Genomic DNA, 14,124 nt, shown 5'->3' on the forward strand with positions numbered 1-14,124 from the left:
TTCCTCTTGGAGTATTTGGCAACCCAGTCACAAAATCCATCGAGATATTGTCCCACGTTTATTCAGGAATGTTCAACGGCTACATCAGTCCAGACGACTTCTGATGTTCAATTATTTTTTTACTTCTGACAAGTCAATCAAGCATAAACAAACTGTGCGATCTCTTACTTCATTCCCAACCACCACAACATCTTCTTCAGATTTTGGTACATCTTGGTAGCTCCTGGATGAATACTCAAACTGCTCCGATGACCCTATTTTAAAATCATTTTCTTCAGTTCTGGTGCATCAGATACACAAACTCTTCTTTGAAACTTTAGAATTTTGTTTTCATCAACTCGAAAGTCATCATCAGTACTCTAGTCAACTAAAGATAAGCGGTCAACCAAAGCTACATACATTTTCTGCTTCTCTCTAATTTCATCAAGGAAACCACTGGCTAGCTTCGAGGGAATATATTGTTTTTATTTTTATAAAAAAATAAAACATGGAAATGCATTTTGCAATCTAAATCTACAAGCAAATTGCATGCCATACCCTACACCAACTGATAAGGAGACAATCCAAGGTGTTACTTTGTCCATTATGCATCATCTAACTTCTTTGACCAATATTTCCTAGGTTAATTAATCTTCTTCTTTAGGATTTAGTTTGAATGTTTGTTGGACACTTTGAATTGTCGTCTCATTTGTGAATGATAGAGAGTGGTCACTTTATGTTTCACGTTGTACTTAATCAACACATTTTTCAAATAGTTGTAGAAATGCTCCCCCATCACTTCCTCGTCGCTGATAAAAATTCTATGTAATCCGAACTAAGAAAAATATATTTTTTTTAAGATGTTAACCACATTAGGGGCATTACTAGAAATACAAGAAATAAACTCAACTCATTTAGTAACATAATCAACATAAACTAAAATATGCAAATTCGAATAATAAGGAGAAATGGGTTCAACCCCGAAGAGTCTATTAAGGGGAATTCCATTCCTTTTAGAAACGCTACCTGCTGGTTAGCATTTATTACAATTTTTATCATACAAATTTCATTTCTCTTAGAAATACTACTAGCTTGCTAGCATTAATCACAACTTTTCACATACTATACACTATCCTTGAATAGGGTAAACCACCAAAAACCATTATGTAGTCGTTCTTTCACCATTGTGGTGACTTCCATAAGTTGAGATATGGCAATTCATATGATACCTATCACTTATTTCTCGTCTATACATCTCTGGATATAACCATTAGGACATACCTTAAACAAATTGGCATCGCATTATAATTTTTTTCTTTGTTTCCATGTAAGGTCTCCCGACCCTTGTTTTCCATTTTAAAGTCAGTCATGTAAGCACGCCATGGTCTTTCAATAACCACAAATATTTTCTCATCTCGAAACTCCTCTAATATTTTCTTCTCCTTATTTATAACATCGAAATTCCCTAGTATCGATAGATAATCAATTGTCACATTACCGACTCCCTTCTTATCTTTGATTTGCGTGTCAAACTCTTGTAGATAAAAATTCATTTTAACGAACGGGATTTTGACTCTCCTTTTATTCAGCAATTGTCTCAGCGTTGCATGATTTGTAAATATAATAATCTTGAAACCAATTAGATAAGAGAAATTTTTTTCCAGTACAAATATTATGGCGAACAATTCCTTCTCACTTGGTGTAGTTTAGTTGATTTTCATTGAGGACTTTGCTCACATAATATATAAACATAGAATGTTTTTTTTCATTTTGTTGGCTAAGCAGGACTCCAAGTCTGTAATTACTAGCATCACAGATCACTTAAAAAAGTAGTTCTCAGACTATTATTTTAAAAAAGTAGTTCCCAATTAGGGGTTATGATTACATGTGACTAACTTTTAAAATCATCACCAAATTTAAAATCAATTTTTTTTTAATAAAAGTTCAGCTATTTTTGATAAATCTTTTATGAAACGTCGATAAAAACTTAAGTGTCCTAGAAAACTTCTCACTTCAAATCAATAGGAATGATTGATTAATGAGATAACTATTGAAGAAATTAAAGCAAATCAATTGTTATGGATTTTTTGAAATCATATAGGGATACTCTTATCCAAACAATTTGTGCGATTTTATATAACATATATATGACAATGTCGTAATTCAAGCACTCTGAAGTTGTATTTCAAGCATCACTTTTATGGTTCTAATTCATGTAGACAAATTGAAGATACTTAAATTAACGTCCACTTATATTGAACTACATCAAATAAACTGTGTTTTATCTCAAACTAATTTAACAATTGTAAAGACCATGAACTCAATCATATCCACATCCAACCTAGAGACAAAAAATTCATATTAACTTGAAAATGAATCGGGTTCATATATATAAATATTACAAGACAGTAAATTGAAGAAAATAAGTAAAAAGAGAAATGGTCCCCATCAGCACCGATTTCAGCTACTTATCTAATTGAATTGAAGCCACCTATGCAGTAATCAGACATTGTGATTTTATGAGGTGTAACGCACAAGGCTTCCATGGTCATGCAAGATGAAGAATGTCTAATGGTCATCTTCTTTAAGCTGACGTGTCCCTCCTATTCTTTCCTCTCTTTCACTATAAATCCTCATGCCAAACTAAGGTTCTCCGCATCACAAACATATATTCTATCTAACTATGGCTGCTAAGCTTCTTGCACTCTCCCTTTCACTTTGTTTTCTACTTTTCACTACCTGCTTTGCCCACAGAGAGCAGTCTCAACAAAATGAGTGTCAGCTGGAACGCCTCAATGCCCTCGAGCCTGATAATCGTATAGAGTCGGAAGGTGGACTCATTGAGACTTGGAATCCTAACAACAGGCAATTCCGATGTGCGGGTGTAGCCCTCTCTCGTGCTACACTTCAGCGCAATGCCCTTCGCAGACCTTACTATTCCAATGCTCCCCAAGAAATTTACATCCAACAAGGTTTGTTACTTTGATATTCTTACAACATCTTTACTTACATTGCATACATATTAGTGATACAGTACTAATTAGTGTTTTACTATACAAATGTCAGGTAATGGATATTTTGGCATGGTATTCCCTGGTTGTCCTGAGACCTTTGAGGAGCCAAGAGAATCTCAACAAGGAGAGAGCCGCAGGTATAGAGACAGCCACCAAAAGGTTAACCGATTCAGAGAGGGTGATATCATTGCAGTTCCTACTGGTATTGTATTTTGGATGTACAATGACCAAGATACTCCAGTTATTGCCATTTCTCTTACCGATACGGGAAACTCTAATAACCAGCTTGATCAGATGCCTAGGGTGAGCACTGAGCATAATTAAACTTCACATATAGTAATATATATTACTTGATATTATATTGTCCAAAATAGTAACATAGATTCTATATATTTTGACAGAGATTCTATCTTGCTGGGAACCATGAGCAAGAGTTTCTACGATACCAGCATCAACGAGGAGGAAGGCAAGAACAAGAAAATGAAGGCAACAACATTTTGAGTGGCTTCAAGAGGGATTTCTTGGAAGATGCTTTCAACGTGAACAGGCATATAGTAGACAGACTTCAAGGCAGGAACGAAGATGAAGAGAAGGGAGCCATTGTCAAAGTGAAAGGTGGTCTCAGCATCATAACTCCACCGGAGAGGCAAGCACGCCACCCAAGAGGCAGCAGACAAGAAGAAGACGAAGATGAAAAGGAAGAGAGGCAGCCAAGTCAACATAAAAGCAGAAGAGATGAAGAGGAAGACAGCCAAAAGGGTGGAAGCAGAAGCCATGGAGACAACGGGCTTGAGGAAACTGTTTGCAGTGCCAAACTTCGTATGAATATTGGTTCATCTTCATCACCAGACATCTACAATCCTCAAGCTGGTAGAATCAAAACTGTTACCAGCCTTGACCTCCCAGTTCTCAGGTGGCTCAGACTAAGTGCTGAACATGGATCTCTCCGCAGAGTACTATCATTTCTCTTTCTTTCTTTTTTTCTCTTTTATTACTTTTAATTTGTTTTGCATGACTTAATTTTATATCAAACAATCTTGATACAGAATGCTATGTTTGTGCCTCACTACAACCTCAACGCAAACAGCGTACTATACGCATTGAAGGGACGTGCGAGGCTACAAGTTGTGAACTGCAATGGCAACACTGTGTTTGATGGAGAGCTAGAAGCCGGTCGTGCATTGACAGTGCCACAAAACTATGCAGTGGCTGCTAAGTCAGTAAGCGAGAGGTTCACATATGTAGCATTCAAGACTAATGATAGAGCTGCTATTTCAAGGCTTGCAGGGACATCTTCAGCTATAAATAGTATGCCGGTGGATGTGGTTGCAGCTACATTCAACCTGCAGAGGAATGAGGCAAGGCAGCTCAAATCCAACAACCCCTTCAAATTTCTAGTTCCACCTCGTGAATCTGATGAGAACAGAGCATCGGCTTAGATTTGGCACCAAATCTATGAAAATAATAATAATGAATAAAAACCTAAGGCTTAAATGCCTTTGTTGCCTGTGTAAAATAACTCGAGTGATGCACCGTTTGCGGAAGCAGAATAAATAAAAAAAAGTAAAGTTTCAATGCTCTACGTAAAAGTTAATATTGAATGTGTTCTATGGTTGTTAGATAACATCGAACTGTAATAGAAATTTAGAGCCACAATCTCGATCTTTACTGAATGAAATGGAAATAAAACAAATTAATGGAATGAAAAATCTCAACTTTACCATGTTTATGTTAAAACACCTCATAATTAATATTCACGTTGCAATTAAAACGGTAGTGTGTTTTCTATGTTAAAATTTAAAGGCAGATTATTTTTTGAAAATTTAAATTTAATTTAGGGGTTACTTATTACAAATTTCCAAAACAACCCTTAATTTTGATTTTTTAAAACAAAAATATTATTTTTACACTAAATCTTACACTTACACCACATATAAAGACGACACTGTTCATGTACGGACGAATACTATTCATGTATGAACGAATACTATTTATGTACGGACGTTTATTTTTAATACCTGGACGTGCATTAAACAATTTCATTACTGCATTAACCAAGTTTTTACACGGCATTAACCAAGTTTGATGATTGTTACAAAATATTTTTAATACCTGGATGTTGCATTAACCAACTTAATTACAGCATTAACCAAATTTTAACACTGCATTAACCAAGTTTGGTGACTGTTAAAAATTATTTTTAATACCTGGATGTTGCATCAGCCAACTTCATTACTGCATTAACCAAATTTTTACAATGCATTAATCAAATTTAGTGACTACTGTAAAGTACTGTTGGGAGTAAGTATTGGTGTAACAATTGAGTGTATGAATAACATTATTCTTTTTAAAATTAACGCACTTAAAATACAAATCATCACTCAAGATTGAAAATTAACTTTTAAATATATATTATAAAATGTTAGAGATTGGAATTCAGACACATTTTAACATTAACATATCTATTGATACAGATTTTAAAGTCTGGATTTAATATGGAAATTGAAATTCTGACACCTTTGTTTAAGTAAATTAGTGTCTTTTTCTTTTCATTCACATTTTCACTTCCGCAAAAGAACAAAAACATATAATACGAAGAGAGGATCCTCATCATTTGCGATTACAAAGTTTGTTCTTCCTATTTTCAAGTCTTCTCATACCTAGCTTCTATCAATTGCATTGCATTAAAGTTTATCACGTATCTACTCCAAATAATTGCACTTATCTAAAGCTCATCTTTATTGCATTGATAATTAAGTTACGTGTTCTTTTCTTTTTTGAGTTCACATGCATTATCTAAATAGAATATATGTATGATACTTTAGGCTTAACTGTAATAGAAATGTCATTTGTGTTTGTCTTGAATTTCCTTAGATTGAGTTTTTGAGCACTAGAGCTTAGGATTCACATGCTCTTTTATATGGCTCATGTCTCAAATTCGCATGTAGTCCGAATTGTACAATTTGAACCCTTAGTCTAGAGATTGGAGTCCATATTATCCTTTTATTTAATTTTTGGTTTGGTTTGTTTATATTTTCATGTTATGAATCTCTCTGTTGTGCTCATTTGATTGTAGAAAAAATATTTGACAACCAAAACCGATTTTAGACAAGTAGAAAAAATATTTGACAACCAAAAACGATTTTAGACAAGGTAGAGTATCCTAACATGCTTCCGTTTACTGGGAGAAAGATAGATCAACGCGACCTGTTGTTGGAGAGATTTTTTTTGTTGGTGAGGAATCATCTTCACGGGTTGACGTTAGCTTGTAATGAGTATTTGTGAAAAAAGTCCATTAGTTTAGTATGTTGGGTTTATTATAAATAGCATACTAGTCTCTCATCATTGTATAATGTAAATCCTATTTAGGGTGAGAGAGTTATTTGTTATTCTTGTAATCTTGATTAAAAGAGAAAGTAAAGAAGAGTAGTTATAACCAATTCTTCGTGTTCTTATTATTCCTTACTTTTTCTAGCAGTCCGTTATAATCAATTCTTTGTGTTCTTATTGCTCCCCTAGTTTTTCTCACCCTTGTGGGTTTCTTGTCGAATGAAACTTATTATACTTTGTGATTTCGACATAGTTTTTCACAACAAAAGAAAATAGAATGATAACACTTATGACTTTCAAAGTAAATTAATATGTACTTACATGAATCAAAAGGAGGTAGTTATACTAATAAAAATATTACTATTACACTAAGTATATAAATGATATTACTATTCTATCTTTGACAAATTATACACCACCAATAATACTAATAATTTATTCTTACTATTTAAAGTTTAACAATTTAGATAAATATTTTTAAATAATAATAATTTTCTTAATTATTATAACAATGAACTAATTATCTTTCTAATAGCAGGGCCTTCGTATAACACATGAATGCAATAGGCTTCCTAGAAGATTTCATATGCAAATAAATACTCATTTTTCTTAGGAACGTTTCCCCCCTCTTTGTTAGTTAGTATGGTAGTAATTTCTAGAAGAGTTAGTGTGCATCATTTTTTTTAAATAAGGTTAAAACAAAATAATTTTTTTAATTATTCGATACATTCCGTTTACTTTCTAAACAAATTTAGAAATGATAAGTTTATACTCAATTCGGTGAACAGTCACGGGTTACATTTCATGTTTAAAATAATCAATTTTTTCTTACAAGTCTTTACGATAATCTGATTAGTAATTACTAATTTAGTATAAACTTTAACAAAATTATTTATTGAGAAATGATATCATATTATTTTATATAGAGATTTATTTCCCCAAAAAATACCCAACAATTTCTGCAACTACAACCGTATTAAAATTACTAAGGACCCACAATCATAACCCCATTTTTTCCTCTGTTTTTGTATCTTATGATTTTTCTGAATTTGATCATAAAATTCCCTTTGGTTACCCGAACGGGGGACCCTTTTCCCAGCCTTTCCAGGTAAAACTTTGTTGAGAATGGAAAAACACAGCCATGAATATACGGAAAACCCTTCACTACTCACCCTTCAATTTCACACAAAATTCAATTTCAATTGATCTCGATCTGTTTCTGAATCATGCATTTAGGTATGCAAATGCATTTTGCAATTATCTTTCTTTCATTTTTTTCATGATTTTTTCAGGTTCCTTTTGCAGTTTTTGATTCATTTGTGTGGTTTCTAGGTTTTGTTTTGGGTGATTTCCAATTCTGTTGGTGGAAAAAAATATGAAAAAGTTGTACAAATAATTCCTTTTTAATTTTTTTAAATTATTATTTTATAATGTGAGCTTTGTTATGTGGTGTTACCAAAACAGGTCAAATGGATCTAGCTTCAGCAAAATGTGTAATCAACAGCATTTCTCGATTCATTCATTTAGTTTCGTGCCAAACAGTGAAGCCTATCCCTCTTCAGAAGAACTGTACTAATATGGTTTCCGTTTTGCGGTGTTTGAAACCGGTGCTTGATGATGTTTTTGATTACAAAGTTCCTTTGGATGAGAATTTGTATAGAGAATGTGAAGAGTTGGACAGGCAGGTTAATGAAGCTAGGGAGTTTGTTGAAAATTGGAGTCCGAAGACAAGCAGGGTTCATAGTGTAAGCAGTCAGTTATTATTTGTACCCAAAGTAATGCCGTTATTGTTTCAAACTTTTTAGGATCTGGTTCCTCTTTGTTTTGAACATGGCTGAAATTGAATTGCTACAACCTCTTTAACTGTTGTTGGGATTATTATTTTTCAGGTTCTTCAAAGTGGAGAACTGTTAATAATGTTACAGGACACTGCACTTAGGATTTGTCACATAATTGATAGATTCCATAAGTTAACTTCATCTACCTCAGTTTTGAATAATCTTCAGGTATGTCCAAAATTTGAAACTACTTGTTTCCTGTTTTAGAATTTGGGTTGATCCTAACTTAACCCTACAAAACCGGTTTGTAAAGGAAGGAATGTCATTCTTTATAAACTCATTTCTCGCCTTTTCTATATTTAATGTAGGATTTGGATTTTTCCCAATACACCCCTCTCACGCCAAGTACTATTAGGCTTGGTGGGTTGATATAAATGGTGGGTGTCTTGATGGATAGGCTCTGACACCACCTTAGAATTTAGGTGGGACCTAACTTAGCCCTTCAAAACCAGTTTGTAAGGCAAGGAAAGTCCGCCACTTATATTAACACATTTGGCGGCCATATCTTATCCGATATGAGAACATCTTGGTCATTGTTTTCCCATACCTCTCCTCTCTCAAAAGAAAAGAATGAAGATAGTAAATGACACTACTGTATTGGGAAGGAATGTTTATGTTAAGTTATTTGTTGTGATGTCAATCAATAGAGTTGTGAGGCTAATTGATAGCGACTTTTTTCAGCACCATATGCAGGAACTGAAGTGTCTTAAGAAGGAATCAACATCGGTCTATATAGAAGAAGTGCTGAGAAATCAAAAGGATAATACTAAGCCTAGCTATGAACGTCAAAGGGAAATTATAGAGTTACTTAATTTGACGTCAAACCAGGATCTACTGAAAGAAAGTATTGCTGTGGAAAAGGAAAGGTTGAATGCGGAAGTTAACAAAACAAAAGGGGAGTTGGATAAAATTAACCAAATTGTGAATCTTGTTTGCAGTTTACGTGATTATGCAATGAAAACTAAATGCCCTGAAGTCAAAAGTGATGTGTCAGTCCCAACGTACTTCCGATGCCCTTTATCGCTTGAACTCATGTTGGATCCTGTTATTGTTGCTTCAGGTCAAACATATCAGAGACAGTCCATCCAAACTTGGCTTGATAGCGGGCTGAATGTTTGTCCCAAGACTCATCAGACACTTAACCATGCAATTCTAATTCCCAATTATACGGTTAAAGCTATGATAGCAAGTTGGTGTGAAGAAAATAACATCGAACTTCCCCATCATTCAAAGCAGGGTAATTCTACCCAAAGTTCACCCCCCAAAGATTATTTATTGCATCAAGATTTAAATCGACTCTGTAGTTTTGGGTCTTCGCATAGCAGCAATTCCAATTCAAAATCATCTCTTCAAACCGGAAATGCATTTGAAAAGCAAAAGGGTGATGAGTTCTCCAGATTAAGCGGTGAAGGTGAGACAGAAATGTTTGAGCAACAATCTCAGGCTCATTCATGTAGTCATAGCAGAAGTGAGTCATTTTCAAGTTCTATTTCTAGTACTGATTATGTACCGTCGGTTTCAAAAAAGGTGTCACAGATATCAAATAAGCAATCAAATGTGATGTCGTCTGGAGAAATTAATAATAATGTGTTTCTTGCTTATCCTGCAAATGAAGATGTTGCGAATTTTCCAACGGTATCACAAGAGCAATTTCAAAGCCCTGGATCAAAAGCAACAACGTCAGGGATATCAAATAAACATCAAAATGTGCAGGAGAAGCATCAAAATGTGCAGGAGAAGCATCAAAACGTTCCAACGGTGTCAGGGGTATCGACTAAGCATCAAAGTGTGCTGTTGTCAGGAGAAACAAAGAATAGTGTGTTTCCTGCTTCTCCTGCATATAAAGAATTTGGGAATTTTCCAACGGCATCACAAGAGCAATTTCAAAGCCCTGTATCAAAAAACGCAAAGACGCCAGAGATATCCAATAAACATCAAAATGTGCAGGAGAAGCATCAACATGTTCCAACGGTGTCAGGGGTATCAAACAAGCAACAAAATGTACAGGAGAAGCATCAAAATGTTCCAACGATGTCAGGGGTATCAAATAAGCAAGAAAATGTACAGGAGAAGCATCAAAATGTTCCATTGGTGTCAGGGTTGTCAAATAAACAACAAAATGTACAGGAGAAGCAGGAAAATGCACAGGAGAAGCATCCAAATGTTCCAGTGGTGTCAAGGATATCAAATAAGCATCAAAATGTGCTGGAGAACCATCAAAATATTCCAACAGGGACATCAAATAAGCAACAAAATGTGCTTCTGTCTGGAGAAATTAGTAATAGTGTGTTTCCTGCTTCTCCTGTAAATAAGGAAGTTGAAAATTTTCCAACGGTGTCGCGAGAGCAATTTCAAAGCCCTGGATCAAGAAATGCAATGACGCCGGAGATATCAAATAAACATCAAAATGTGCAGGAGAAGCATCAAAATATTCCAACGGTGGTAGGGATATCAAATAAGCCTCAAAATGTGTCAGGGATATCAAATCAGCATCAAAATGTGCAGGAGAAGCATCAAAATGTTCCAACGGTGTCAGGGATATCAAATACGAATCAAAAAGTGCTTCTGTCTGGAGGAATTAATAATAATGTGTTTCCCGCTTCTCCTGCATATAAAGAATTTGGGAATTTTCCAACGGCATCACGAGAGCAATTTCAGAGCCCTGGATCAAAAAATCATACGACAGAGAATGAAAATAATTACAATAACAATATTGTTTTTACTAGCCATTCAAGTTCAGAAGATGATGTCCATTCTGTTTCCAGCACAGAATCTGATAAATTGACCACCGCACATGTCGGTAAGTTGATTGAAGATCTACAAAGTCAATCAAAAGAAACACAAGCTACTGCTGCCGAAGAATTGCGGCTTCTTACGAAGCATAACATGGAAAACCGTATCATTGTTGGGAAATGTGGTGCCATTATGCATTTACTTCCACTGCTATATTCAGACATGAAGATAACACAAGAGCATGCTGTGACAGCTATACTGAATTTATCGATCAATGAAGACAACAAGACCTTGATTATGGAAGCAGGAGTCATAGAACCACTTATCCATGTTTTGAAGAATGGAAATAATGGTGCCAAGGAAAATTCGGCTGCAACTCTATTCAGCCTCTCAGTACCAGAAAACAATAAGATGAAGATTGGTCGCTCTGGTGCTGTTAAAGCTTTGGTGGAGCTTCTAGCTTCTGGAACTATTAGAGGAAAGAAAGATGCTGCAACTGCTTTATTTAACCTATCAATATTTCACGAGAATAAAGCTCGGATAGTTCAAGCTGGAGCTGTGAAATTTCTGGTTAAGCTATTGGACCCTGCTGATGGAATGGTTGACAAGGCTGTTGCTCTTTTGGCAAACTTATCAACAATCCCAGAGGGTCGAATAGAAATTGTACGTGAAAGGGGAATCCCCTTACTGGTTGAACTTGTGGAATCGGGTTCTCAGAGGGGAAAGGAAAATGCTGCATCGATTGTCTTGCAACTTAGCCTTCATAGCCCTAAGTTTTGCACCCTCATTCTTCAAGAAGGAGCTGTACCTCCCATAGTTGCATTGTCCCAGTTTGGCACGCCAAGAGCAAAGGAAAAGGTATGGAACCAGCTAACCCTCTTTCAGTTTGTAATCCATTTTGATTGTTAGATTTTTGTTAGTGTACATATATTGTCATTTTGCTGAATTTGGATGAGTTGTTATCCATCGATTTTGATTATTAGATTTTTGTTAATGTAAATATACTGTCATTTTACTGAATTTGGATGAGTTGTTATCCATCTATAGATAAAATAGAGTTTTTAGGAACACCAAATAAAGAACTACTAGATTTTAGCAACCTTATGATCTCCTCAATTTGATCATTGTTCAGCATGGTTTTTTCCACCTTATGGGTTGTAGGGACAGATCTGGGTGCTCTAGGACCTGGTTTTTTGTTATTCATATTTCCTGGTTTCCCATGGTGTTTCCAGCAAGTTTCTTGGGTGGGTGTACATCAGGACAGATTGAGACCATCAAAACTAGTTTGACCCGTTGAGTCGAAAAGAGGTGATTTGGATTGAATGAGAATCACCATAAACACCCTTCTGCCCCTGCTTTGGAGGCAGTGTGTTTTTAAGAATATTATTCTCCTATTCAAAGGTTGTCAATATCGAGATCTTACATAAGATCGGAAGAAAATACCAAGATCGTAAAATATAAAATTGAAGCTAAGATCGGAAGATCCTACCCAATTATTTTTATAAGATCAAGAGGGGGTAACAAGATCGTAAAACATAAGATCGCAACAAAAATCGTAAGATCCTATTAAAATGAAAAAATAATAGTACATAGTTGAAATATTTTTACATGATATATGTTAGTAGGCAAGTGTATTAGTGAGAAAATGACTCTTTCATATTATTTAGACATGTATGATTGAGTTTTAATACTTAATTACTACCACATGGAATATTTGTTAGGACATATTTGATCAATTACTAGAATTATCACATGTCAATTAGTTAAAACAAACCCTACAAGTAAGATGTTTATTCTCTAAACCCTAAATCTAAAACTTCATCATTTCAAAAGGCACGCATTCATCCCCGCCGAACCGTAATTGTTTTGTCTCTGCATCTTGTCACCCTTCTCACTTTTAATGGTGGTGGCCGGAAAACGGCCAATCATGCCCGAAACTGACAAAGACCGCCGAAAATCAATGATTTTACAATTGTTTTCACAATTTGACTACAACACGCGATTCTGCTTAAGATCGGGATCGTTGGTAGCGAGTGAGATTGTAAAATCTTAAGATTTTAAGATCTAGATCGAGATCTTGACACCAAGTTAAAAGAAACGAGAGAAGAATAATTCTAAATTGTATTGATTTGTGCGGATTTCTCTCTTAAATAGAGGCAGATATAAGAATAACTATACATGAAAATAATATATATATACAACTAAGAAATATTCACATAACATTCTTAATAATATTATGCCACAGTTTTCAAGCCTTGTGATTTAATCATGATTATTAACACATTCGGTTTGTTGAAACTAAATGCTGAAATTTTACTTCCCAAGATATTACGTGCAGCATATCATTCTCTCTCCCTGCCATTTTCCCTAAGAAAATGAAGGAAATTATGAGTTCCGACTATCTAGTTTGCGTTTTTCTTGATAAATTTTCCCTTTGATTTGATACCTTCTAAGTAAGACGATGGGGAATTCTATCAGTATGTCTCCTATTAGGCACACTTGTTTAAGGTGTAGCCCGTTACAAATGGCCCAACCCTAGCCTAGTTTGGAATTATGTGTAATGGAACACATAGAAGAAGAGCAGGTCAGTTATTTTTTAGGCAGAAGTTTGGTTCGAGTGAGGACTATGAAGTCCGGATACACCAAAATGGAAGAAGTATTGCTATCAGACATAGAGTCTGAAACATTGGTGGTCATGACATATAGTATCTCTGGTACTAAACATAATCCGAAATGTAGAACAAATACTAACATGTTGTTCACGTACATGCAGGCACAACAACTTCTCAGTCATTTTCGTAGTCAGCGTGAAGGAGCTAACGGGAGGGGAAAATCATGAAGATAAACAATTTCGGTTATTTTGTTGCCCTTCACTTTCTCTTTCAGTTATTAAGGTCTGTAGGTTTACTTTCATTACTAATTTTTTTATTCTTTTTAAATGTATCATTTACTTCGCAGTAGTGTCGAGGGTTTTATCTTACAGTTTTCCCTTTTATTCTGTTGGTTTTAATGGCTTTGTTTCATTCTCATTGAAGAGGTGTGTTATATTAGGTAAGTTATTTCTGAAGCTTTAGCTTGGCGACAAAAGTTGAACTCTATTTTGCTAGAGTCAAGAGTCATAACTGGTGTGGTCCCTGGTCTTTTTTGTATATATATTTGTAAATATGGTATAAAATCTTGTGGTCTACCACAATTGTATTCAATCATGTGATCAATTCATGCTTTCACTC

General features: G+C 35.0%; 2 protein-coding genes across 7 annotated transcripts; both read left to right on the plus strand.

The window, feature by feature from the left end:
- Positions 1-2,621: 2,621 nt before the first annotated feature.
- On the plus strand, positions 2,622-4,568 carry LOC131640097 (legumin A2-like). The gene is made up of 4 exons (XM_058910502.1): positions 2,622-2,951; positions 3,046-3,296; positions 3,395-3,946; positions 4,040-4,568. Exons 1-4 carry the CDS (start codon positions 2,663-2,665, stop codon positions 4,430-4,432), a joined length of 1,485 nt encoding a protein of 494 aa, XP_058766485.1. The 5' UTR covers positions 2,622-2,662; the 3' UTR covers positions 4,433-4,568.
- Positions 4,569-7,240: 2,672 nt separating this feature from the next.
- Positions 7,241-14,124, plus strand: LOC131640105 (U-box domain-containing protein 3-like). 6 transcript variants are annotated; one of them, XR_009295158.1, is made up of 6 exons: positions 7,242-7,559; positions 7,788-8,098; positions 8,213-8,329; positions 8,843-11,752; positions 13,668-13,788; positions 13,946-14,124. XR_009295158.1 is itself a non-coding variant. In XM_058910512.1 (6 exons), exons 3-6 carry the CDS (start codon positions 7,793-7,795, stop codon positions 13,731-13,733), a joined length of 3,399 nt encoding a protein of 1,132 aa, XP_058766495.1. In that variant the 5' UTR covers positions 7,242-7,559; positions 7,656-7,706; positions 7,788-7,792; the 3' UTR covers positions 13,734-14,124. The 6 variants fall into 6 exon arrangements, 5 of the variants coding, with proteins under 5 accessions (XP_058766494.1, XP_058766495.1, XP_058766493.1 ...); XM_058910512.1 differs by adding an exon at positions 7,656-7,706 and having other exon boundaries at positions 13,668-14,124; XM_058910511.1 differs by having other exon boundaries at positions 7,241-7,559; positions 8,855-11,752; positions 13,668-14,124.

Source organism: Vicia villosa, unplaced genomic scaffold (assembly GCF_029867415.1).
Source record: "Vicia villosa cultivar HV-30 ecotype Madison, WI unplaced genomic scaffold, Vvil1.0 ctg.002934F_1_1, whole genome shotgun sequence".
NCBI classification, from domain to species: domain Eukaryota; kingdom Viridiplantae; phylum Streptophyta; class Magnoliopsida; order Fabales; family Fabaceae; genus Vicia; species Vicia villosa.